Consider the following 10417-nt stretch of genomic DNA (forward strand, 5'->3'; position numbering starts at 1 on the left):
CCTGCACCGAGCAGAGGCCAGGCACAGGTGCGGCACTGTCCAGACCTGGAAGCTGGGGAGGGCGGTGTGTGGGTGTCTTTGAGGACATTGACGAGAGGTGGTCTGAGGGGACACAGGGCCATCCTCCGAAGCCTGGGCATGAGGGACTCCCAGGCCTGTGGACGGGGCCTTGGGACCAGCAGCTGGGGTTCCGGGAGCCTGGGCCGCGGGGACTGAAGGAGGTGGAGGCGTTCTGGGAAGTGGCCCAGCGGGGCTGGCTCCCTCTCTCGGACGGTTAATAAGGCACTGATTATCTCCAGCTGACCAGGCCCTCCGAGCAGGCAGGCCCTGCCGGCCGCCACGCCGACTCCTCCCTCACGTCCCCTCTGCCTTGTACTTACAGGCACTTAGGTGCACTTGGGTGGACACAGCTGCCCCCGCCTCCGCCCCAGCGGGCCTCCTTCTCTCAGCAAACACCAGGCTGGCCGCTGGGCAGCTCATCGCTGGGGCCAGGGCAGCCCTGGAGTGCGCTGCCGCTGGGCAGAAGGGCGGCCGAGGAGGAGCCTGGTCTCATTTCTGCAGATGGCCCCTGGACAGGAGGCACAGGACTGGTCTGCTCATCCCTGCCCTGCCCCTGGTATATGCAGAACTCAGAGAAGTTCTTCTCATCATGGGGCCTCAGTTCCCCACCTGTAAAATGGGGAGAAGCCAGCACTCCAGTGCAGTAGGGCTGCGTGCGATGGGCCAGGCAGGAAGTGGGTGGAGGAGCCAGGCGGAGCCCCAACCTCCTGGGCCGGCCTCACCCTCAGGGCCCCGCCCGCCTCCTCCTTCCAGGCGCAGGCCGGTGGACTGGCCCGCCCCCGCCGGCCTCCTCGCCCAGGAGTCCAGCTTCTTGTTCAGTTGGCCGGCTGCCGCTGGGTTCCTGTTTGGAGATGCACAGGGCACAGGCTGAACTGTGGGGTCTGCAGCGCTCCTTCCCCTCTGCTTGGTGGGGTTGTGGGGTGGCTCGTCTGGTCCCTCTCCCCACCTCCCCGTTCCTCACCCACCTTTCCCTCTGGGTCCAGCCCCGTCTCCTCTCTCAGCCCGGCCTGGCTCCGTCTCTGCCCGGGGACCTGTCTCTTTCGCTTCCATTCTTGTGAGGATTCCACCCCGTCCGTCCTCCCTCCTTCCCTGCCAGCCCCCAGGTGGGGCTGTCATGCCTTTTGTCTCCCCAGGGGTTCTGCCAGCTTGACTACCTTTTAGAAGCAAGTCCTAGGCGGCTCTCCTCTTCTGCCCCCGAATCCTCAGTTCAAAGTGCTCCAGAAGCACGAGGCCTCTCAGCGTGGGGCTTCCCGACAGGTCGCCCTCCCCACCCCCGCCCAGGAATGCTCTCGGCCACAGAGTGGAGGGTGGTCTCCGCTCTGTCCCTTCTGATGCCTTCGTGTCTCCAACAGCTGAGGCCTGGCTGCTGTGGCCGGGGGCTCTGGGACATCCCTGAAGTGACATCCAGTAGCCAGGCCTGGGCTAAGGTGCAGGAGACATAGACCGCCCCTCAAACCCCTGGACTCGTGGACTCCAGACTTACGCCACTCTGGGGTGGGATGGGGATGTCAGGCTGGCAGGGTCATGTCACCTGCCCCCGGGGAGGGCAGTGTCCACCCGCTGAGCCCAGCCCACCCACCACGTCCCATCCCGAGCGCCTGGCTCTGCTCTCAGGTACCCCCTGAGCTGTGCACACAGGGCGGGGACACCTGAATTTCTCCGGCCCCCTGAGTGGGGCCAACTTGAAGGAATTTCCCAAAGCCTATTAGAGCAGTGGCTGCCTCCTGCCTGCCTCTTCGGGCTGGGCAGGGCCGAGGGCGGAGGGAGGGAGGGAGGGAGGGGGGAGAGGAGGAAGGGAAAAAAAGTTGGCAGGCCGACAGCAGAGCTGTGTCTGCATCCATCTCCGAGAGGAGGCCCGTGTGGTGTGGGGCGGGCCAGGAGCAAGGAGAGGCCTTCCTCCCTTTGTGCTCCCCCTCCTCTCCTCCCCCAGGGGCCCTATAAATAGGCCCAGCCCAGGCTGTGGCTCAGCTCTCAGAGGGAGTCAAGCACCAGGCAGCGGACTCAAGCCAAGCCCCCTGCCAGCATGGCCAGCGAGTTCAAGAAGAAGCTCTTCTGGAGGGCGGTGGTGGCCGAGTTCCTGGCCATGACCCTCTTCGTCTTCATCAGCATTGGTTCTGCCTTGGGCTTCAACTACCCCTTGAAGAACAACCAGACGTCGGGTGCGACTCAGGACAACGTGAAGGTGTCACTGGCTTTCGGGCTGAGCATCGCCACGCTGGCCCAGAGCGTGGGCCACATCAGCGGTGCCCACCTCAACCCGGCCGTCACGCTGGGGCTGCTGCTCAGCTGCCAGATCAGCATCCTCCGGGCCGTCATGTACATCATCGCCCAGTGCGTGGGGGCCATCGTCGCCACCGCCATCCTCTCAGGCATCACCTCCTCCCTGAGCAACAACTCTCTCGGCCGCAATGAGGTGAGTAGGGTGGCCCCCCCAGCCCGGGGGGCTCCAGAATGCTGATGAGACGACACCCATCTCATCCTCCACCCATTGTGCAGATGGGGACGCTGAGGACCAGAGAGCACAAGAGGTTGCTGGAGGTCACGCGGAGTCAGGGCTGGAACTCGGTCCGCGTGCAGCCCAGAGCCTGTTTCCTGCCAGGCACTGTAGGAAGCTGAGACCTAGGGACTAGCGGTCTTACCAATGTCCCCTGCGGGCACCTATTGTGAGCAATAAGCTCCGGAGGCAGCTAACGCTTGGGCCAGCAGCTCCTCACCCCTCAGCCCTGCCTGTGCAGCCAGCTCCCTCCTCCTGCAGCCTGGACCCTGGGGAAACTACCCCCCTGTTCCCAGCCCCCCCCCAAACAGATGTCCGGCATGCCTGCAGCCAGGTCTGCAAGTGTGTGGGGAGGCCTCCTGTGGGGGGCCCCACAGACCTCCAGACAGCCCCACATTCACACAGGTCCCCAAGCAAACTGCCTTCAAGGAAGAAGCCACTGTCACTCTTCTGGCCCCAGGAATCAGACTCAGATTTGGGGCAGAAAACATTTTCTGGGCTGTTTGCAGGTGGTTTTCCTGGATGACAGTGTGGGCCAGGGTGAGGACATCTTGCCTCCTGCATGGGCTCCACTCCCTGTCACTGGGCACTGAGAGGTGTGACACGTGCGTTCGTGTGTGTGTTTGTGAAAGAGTGAGTACACGTGGATGCCGCGTGGGTCTCGAGCTCGTGTAACCGGCGTGCCCCCATGGGTGTCCGTGTCTGTAAGCGTGTCTGCGGGCATGTCAGTGCTGCTGGGTAGCTGGGTGGCGGTGAGTGCTTCTCTACGTGTGCCTACTGCTCCTGGCTGACATGGGGCCTGGGTTAGGGGCACTAATGATAAGCAGATGTTGGCGACTGGGTGGCAGCTGCTGAAAAGAATTCCTCCTGGGCCGCTTAGCACAGCTAATTGGCCGTTGGCTGCAGTTGTCTCTGTCGCAGACCTGGGCTTTTCCAGACCCTGAGCCAAGTGCATACTCAGACCTGGCTTGGGCCACAGCGGGGGGGAAATTTGGCCTGAGAGGCTGAGTAAAGCTTAAAGGATGTCTCAGAGCACATGAGGGGGTGCTCTCCCAGGGGTGGGAAGGAGCACGGAGGAGGGATACGGCTGCAGAAAGGAGGCTGGCAGGGCCCTGGACAGGGCAGGCGGGCGTGGGGACAGTAAGTGATTACAGCGACTGTCTTCTGGTTTCTCAGCCAAAGTTCAGATCCCAGTGCTGCAGCTGGGGAAGGCTTGTTAAGGTCCGGTGCAGAGGCCAGTGGACATGGCCCTGCCACCGGGGGATTAGCACTTTCTGTGTCACAGTGACACCTCACCCAGGCCTCTGTAGAGCCAACCGCTGCTCAGCCCAACATTGAAGATTAACCCTGTAGGTTGGAATTTAGACTTTAGTCGGGGAAGACTTGGCCATGGTGGGTGTAAAGGACAGAGAACTCCCGCTGGCCACTTCCCTCCAAGCCTCAGTCTCTCTGGTGGGGACAGAGCCAGCCGATCTCAGGGTACCTTCTGGGTACAGTCAGGGGTTGGGGGGGAGCTATGTCTCCCTAGGCTTTCTGGGCCCCTCTTGACCCTTCCTCTGCAGGGACAGGTTGACAGGGGACAAGCCTCTGCTGGCAGGCTTTGCCCTCTCCGACACGGGCATCCCGGGCAGATGCCGGGAGGACACCGCCTTCTGTGCCATCCTGATCCGGCCATGCCCTGCCCTGGTGTCTCCTCCTCTCGCTGGCCTCTCTTTTCCAGAGTCACCCCAATGCCTGGGCTGGGCAGGCTTCAGCCAGGGGAAGCTAGTTCGGGGCCAGCCCTGGGCTGGGGTCGGGCACACTGACTTCAAGTCCTGTCTGCTGCCAACTTGCTGCGTTTCCTTGGAGCTGAGGGCCCTGAGGCTCCATGAGGGGACACAGATGTCTTGATGGCTGTTGGGCCACACTTGTACTTCCAGCAAGCTTGCTTTGTGGGCTCGAGCTCATCACCCTTCCCAGTGGGGCCATGCTGATCATAATAAGCGCACTGAGCATTGTGGTGGGGGCCAGGCACTGCCCTGTCCACATGATGGAAGTTGAGGGTCCAGAAGCACAAGTCCTGGGCCTGGGAACACAGAATGTGTCCCCCGCCTGCCAAGGGCTCCTGTCAGATTCTAGACCGGGATTCCGACAGGACCTGGGGTGTGGCCTCAATGCCTCAAGAAGGACAGAGACCAGTCCACCCAGCAGGTGGCACACTTTTTTCTCTAGGCCCTGGGGAGACTCCCAAACCCCCTGAGCCCCGGGCCCCACCCTGACCCAGGCCTGGGTGGAGCCAGCCATTGGCATGGAGATTTCTGAGGGAAATAGGGGAAGAAGTGGCAGGAAGTGGTTGGGGTGAGTCAAGGGGTGTCCTCTGGGGACCTGGTGGGGAGAACTTTCTCCTCACTGAGTCAGGGCTCTGGATATGGCCTAGAGAGACCATGGGCCTCTGTCCAGCCTACAGGCTGACCGCGGATTCTAAGAGCCAAACCCCAATTCTGGCCAAGGGTGAGAAGCTCAGGGGCAGGGGCTCAGCCACCACGTCCCTGTGTGACTTCCGGCCAGTTATCTCGCCTGTACGCCTTAGTTTCCATCTGTGAAACAGGGACACGGTAGGGTGTGGCCGGGCTCCAGGATGTGGAAGACGCTGGCTCATGAGTGCGGGAGTCCTGGCTATTCCCAGCTCTTTTGCCTGTTTCCCCCCCAGGCTCTCTCACTGACGCTCCCTGCACACAGGATGGGGCCGGCTGCAGGCCGTGTGCTTGCTGAGCCCGCAGGTTGTGTCTGGGGGAAGCCCACAGTCTGGGCAAGATAAGCCTCAGGCACAGCTGCCTGTGATACGAGGCAGGAGGCAGGTGTGATAAGAGATGGCAGGGTGGCCAGGGAACTTCTGACCGTAAGCGGGGGGGAGGGTCCGGAAGGCTTCTGGGAGGAGGTGTCATATGAGTCTGACTGTGGAGACCCGGCTAGGAAGGGGCGTTCAGGCGCAGGCTAGGGGGCAGTGGGAGGTCATGGACTAGGGGTGGTGGGTCATGGCCAGACTGGGGGTCACGGCAAGAGGTTGGGGCTCTGGAGGGTGGTGAGGGCTCAGGGTTCAGGTCAGTGACGGCATCCTGGAGGGGACTGGACTCCTGGCCATCCCTGAGCCTGTGATTCCAGCCCCTCAGGGGGCTCAGGCAGAGGGTGAACCTTCCTTTTATGGGCGTCTTCTCTCAGCCCTGCTGATTCTGGGCTTGACCACCCGGGGGACACCTTTGCTTACTGTGTCAGGGGCCTGACCTCAGCCCTAAATGCCCCCCTTCCCTGGTTCCCTAGGTGTCAGACTCCCCGATCACAGAGCGGGGAGTTCCCCGTGCCACCATGTCCTCTAGGGGTGGGGACCACTCCTGCCTCCTCCAGAGTTGGGAGTGAGCTGGGGAAAGGAACGCCAGAATTCTCTGCACCCTGCCCTGCCCAGCCGGCCCGGGAGGGGGCCGGGGTGGGTGGTGGTGCCACAGCAGGAGGTGTAATTACTGTTTCCAGCCAGAGCCAGATGAGGGGGAGGGCAACTTGCAGTGGAGACTTTTCCTCAGCACGGAAAGTTCTGAGGCTGTTTACCCCCGTGGAACCCGTGGCCCTGTCGACCCCGCGTTGCCCACCCCAGCACCTGGCCCTAGCCAGGGCTCGCCGGCCCCGGGAACCCTCACCTGAAGGGGCGGGGCTCTGAGAGGGGCGTGGCCCCTCGGATGCTCGCCCGGCCCCGCCCCCCCAGGCCACAGCCTCCCCACCTCTGACACCTTGAGCCTTTAGCTCATTGTAGGCCAATCCCCTGCGCTCCTCCCCGACCTGAGCTGGGGCCCAGATAGCGCTCCCCGCTTTCTCTAGGGCCCCACCCAGCACGTGCTCCTTCAGTATTCACCAAGAGGGGCTTCCCCCGGCATCTCAAATGCGTCCTCTGCCTGCCTGCTGAGGACTGGCTTAGGAAACCTTCCCTGGGGGCCCGACATGCAGTCAGAGCCTCCCTGGGGTATGGGTCCTCTGGAAGCACCAATGGGTCTGGGGTTTCTGGAATGGCTGAGGCTGAGCCCACGCACTTACACATGTGGGCAGGAAAATTTTCACAGTTAGGGTCCCCTCAGCTGGAGCCTCTCCCCAGGGACCCGAGGGGCTCCTTGCCCACAGGGGCATACGTGAGGCGCAGTCTCTCTGCCACCCGGAAGCCATAGTCCAGTGGGATGAGTACATCCCAAGGCTGAAATGTCCGAGTCAGAGATGGTGGCGAGGCTGGGAAATACCCCATTCTTGCAGCTCCTCTCCGTGCCCGAAACCCCAGCCACAGGACAGCTGTCTGCGCAGAGTCAAGAAGGGATCTTTTTACTGGGAAGCGGCTGCCTCTGCGCCAGTAAGCTCCTGTCTTTTGTGGTGTGCTGGTAGGGTCCGTCTGGCAGCTGGCTGCTCCCAGGCATCTGGCCGTGCACGGTTCAGCGGGGCTGGTGACAGGCTTTGTGCCACGTTGTGACCAGCAGTTCAGATGGCCTGTGGAAAGGGACCCCACACTTAGGTTTCCTGATCCTGCTCGGAAGGGTGGCCGTGGGTCTGGAAGGCACAGGTCCCATGTCAGGAAGAGAAGAATCCCGGAGACTCCCCGGGCTAGAGTCAGGGCCGAGGCCTCCATTTTGCGGACGAGGACACGGAGGCCCGGAGGCTGGATACTCACGGGGGTCACACAGCAGATCCCGGCAGGGCGGGACCATGCCCATGCCTCCTGCCCCCCAGTCCTCGATCATTTCTGCTGCTTCCAAGTGGACAGCTCAAGCACACACCACCCTCACACGCACACTGGTCCATGGCACGTGGGGACACACACACACGCGGGCGTGGAGTGCATTCTCAAGTCTGGGTGGTCCTGCTTAGGCCTGGGGACTCTCGGAGGGTGGGGCGGGGGCTCCTCCGCGGAGCCGCTTCCTTTCCCTGGTAGGAGGGCCAAGGCTGCCTGGAGTAAGGAAAAGAAGGAGGGAGGGCAGGAGGAAGCCATTGTTTTGTGTATTGTTTCTTGTCAGGAAGATGAAATGGCTTCTGGGAGCAAATAAAGGACCCTCTGCGACCTGCTGCTCCCTATCTCACTTAAGGGGCCTCCCTCTTTTCTTCTCCCTGTTTGGCTGCCAGTACTGGCACCTGTGTGTGGGTGTGGGACACACAGATGCCCCCCCCGCCCCCACCCGGAGCCCACCTCAGTGAGAGATGGGACCCTGCGTGGTAGGGATTCTCAGAGTTAGCCGAGCTGCATCTGGCCAGTACACAACCAGTTTGTCTGAATGTCCTACATGGGCTGGAAAAAAGTACATATTCTCAAATTTTGGGGTGCAGGGTTTTACATATTTTCCTTAAACCAAACTTGTTCATTATGTGGTTCAAACCCTCCCTGTTTATGCTATTTATATGTTTTGACTGTTTTATTCCATCGGGTTCTAAGAGAGGGTTGTTAAACTCACTTTGGTGGTAGATTATTCAGGTTCTTGAAATTCTGTCAATTTTTTGTGTCATTTATTTTTAGGCTTTTTTTTTTGGGTGCTTTAAAGTTGAGAATTTTTATAGCCTTTTGATAGACTTGTCGTTTAATTAATATGTAATAAATCTCTTAACGTCTAAGGGAAAGGCGAGTCATGCCTGGATACGTGTGGTTACCCACAGATACTGCAGACACTGATCTACGAAGACACATGGAGGTACACGAAGCCTTGGGTACCCAGAGTCACATGCACACATGAATGTCCATGGAGGAGTGATGCCTGTGTGTGGGTGTGTGAAGCAACCATGGAAGGCTTCCTGGTAGTGGTGATGGGTTTTGGGAGAGGAAGGTCACCAACCCATGTAGTTCTGGACAGTCAGGTTTTCAGGGCTCTGGACAGTCAGGAAGGGACATCCTGGAGATCCCAGGGCAGGTGGCCTGTTCCTGTGGACTCAGAGAGCTTGACATGGCACCAGCATCCCCCCCCGCCGCCCCCTCCCCCCACACACCCTGCTCATTTTGCATGAAAAATAGTGTCTCTGGGGCGAGCAGCGGCTGGGATGCTTAGACCTGGTTAAGAACTGCAGGAGGGGATAAGCTTGTCCAGGCCACATCTGCGAGGGGCGGGTGGGGATGCGGGGCATATGAGGCAGGAGACACTTAGAGCAATGGCTGGATCCATTAATCAGCATGGAAGGGCTGATTTCGGGACTCCTGCCAGCTAGCAATTAGGCCCACCCTGGAGAGCAGAGGCCAGGCGGGAGGAAGAGCTCTGAGCTGAGCGCTCAGATGCTCAGGCTCAGAAACGAGGGAGTGGCAGATGCGAGTGTGATGGTCATCCATACCAGTGGCCCAGCCTCACCTCCACGGAGCCTGTCCTAGCATCAGGCAGCCTCACCCTCCTCTCCATGCCCCGGTGCAGGAGGGTCCCTCCCCTTCTGCCTGCGCCCCTGTCCTGGGGGTGAGATGAGAAAGAACCAGAACAAAGCCACACGTCTCCTCACGGCTCCTGCCCCTCCGGCCCTTTCCCATTGCCTCAGGATAGGCCCATTGCCTTTGAACCTCGGCCTCTCTGAAGACTAGACAGGGTCATTTAGATCTATTTTACACATGGGGAAACTGAGGACCAGCGGGGTGAAGAACCAAGGTCACGGTCCAGCAAGTCGGAGGGTCGAGACCTTAGTGCAGGGCTCCCGCCTCCAGGCCTTACCTCGGGGTGGGGAGAAGAGTGGGCATTGCCCAGAGGGCTGGCCGGGCCAAGGGTGCAGCTCTGGGGTCAGCCAGGAAAGGAAGGCCAGAGCTGGGGCTGCACCACCGCGGCAGGGATGTGAGTCACTTTCCCCGTGACCCAGAGCTGCAGACAAAGGCGGGAAGAGAATTGTTCTCGGAAGGTGGCCTCCGCGTGGGGCCGAGAACGTCCGGAGGGTGGAAGAGCGCCCCCCACCTAGGATTTTGCATACAGCCCTACTGCCTTGGACACAGCCCCCTACTCTCGGGATGAGGTTCAAGTTCAGGCTCATTCGGACTCACCAGCCCTGCCTGGGAGAAGGCAGCCGGCATCGCCACAGCTGGGCATCCTTGAGAGTGGGCCTCTGCTGACGTGGCCCAGCTCCCCTATGTGAGCGCACCTGGCCCCTGAGACCCCTTCATGGGGAGGGTGCAGGGGCTCCCTCGGGAGCTGCAGGAGGAGGCCTCCAGTGACTTCATGGCAGCTCCCATTCCTTTCCTTTTCCATGAGTCATGTTACTAAAAGTGGCCCAGGAGCAAGTGGCAGCCAGACGCTGGTGGTGGGGCCTATGTGGCTGGAGAGAGGGAGGGGCTGGGCCGGGAGGGAGAGGGAGGGGGCAGACAGGGTGGGCAGGGCCAAGAAGAAATAGGAGAGAGACGCTGGACCAGGGGCAAGACAGATAGACGTGGGGAAAGGCCACAGAGGGTAGGGGCACCAGGGGGAGGCACAAAGGAGGGAGGGACAGAGGGAGCCAGCTAACTGAGGAGGACCCTCCAGGCTTTGGGAGTTTTAGATGTAGCCAGGGATCAGGTAGAATGTTCTGGACTTTTGGGATATGAAGCAACGTGTCCAGCTGGGTCCTCCCACCCATTTGCTTCTCTTCTCTTATTACTGTCCCCGAGTGTCCCTGACCATCTCTTCCCATGCCTGGGCCTCGCCCCTCACGTGAGGCTTTGGTACCCCCAGAGTGTGGCCTGGATGTAGCTGGACGCAGATGCCCACCACGCCCAGGTATCTCGGCAGGTACCAAAAGCCCAGGTGGCATTTCCTCAACAGGTGTGAGAGGAGACGAGGCCTGATGTCCACTACCAGCGGTGTGTGCTTGGGTAGGGCCTGGCCCCCTCTGGGTCCCGCCAGGGGCTGCTGTGATGGGCTCTGAGAACAC

The 10417-nt window shown here is 60.9% G+C and overlaps 1 protein-coding gene across 2 annotated transcripts in view; it reads left to right on the forward strand.

The window, feature by feature from the left end:
* Positions 1 to 1860: 1860 nt before the first annotated feature.
* The window catches only part of AQP1 (aquaporin 1 (Colton blood group)), a 12144-nt gene continuing 3587 nt past the window's right edge, over positions 1861 to 10417 (forward strand). The window contains exons 1-2 of one of the 2 annotated variants that reach the window (XM_023532021.1): positions 1861 to 2473; positions 8207 to 8571. In XM_023532021.1, coding sequence (XP_023387789.1) covers positions 2084 to 2473; positions 8207 to 8551 — 735 coding nt within the window. In that variant the 5' untranslated portion in view covers positions 1861 to 2083 and the 3' untranslated portion in view covers positions 8552 to 8571. Of the gene's footprint in view, positions 2474 to 8206; positions 8572 to 9652; positions 9663 to 10417 lie in introns of those variants that run through there. The other variant, XM_011362504.2, reaches the window with a different exon arrangement.

This window comes from Pteropus vampyrus, unplaced genomic scaffold (assembly GCF_000151845.1).
Source record: "Pteropus vampyrus isolate Shadow unplaced genomic scaffold, Pvam_2.0 Scaffold75, whole genome shotgun sequence".
NCBI lineage: Eukaryota > Metazoa > Chordata > Mammalia > Chiroptera > Pteropodidae > Pteropus > Pteropus vampyrus.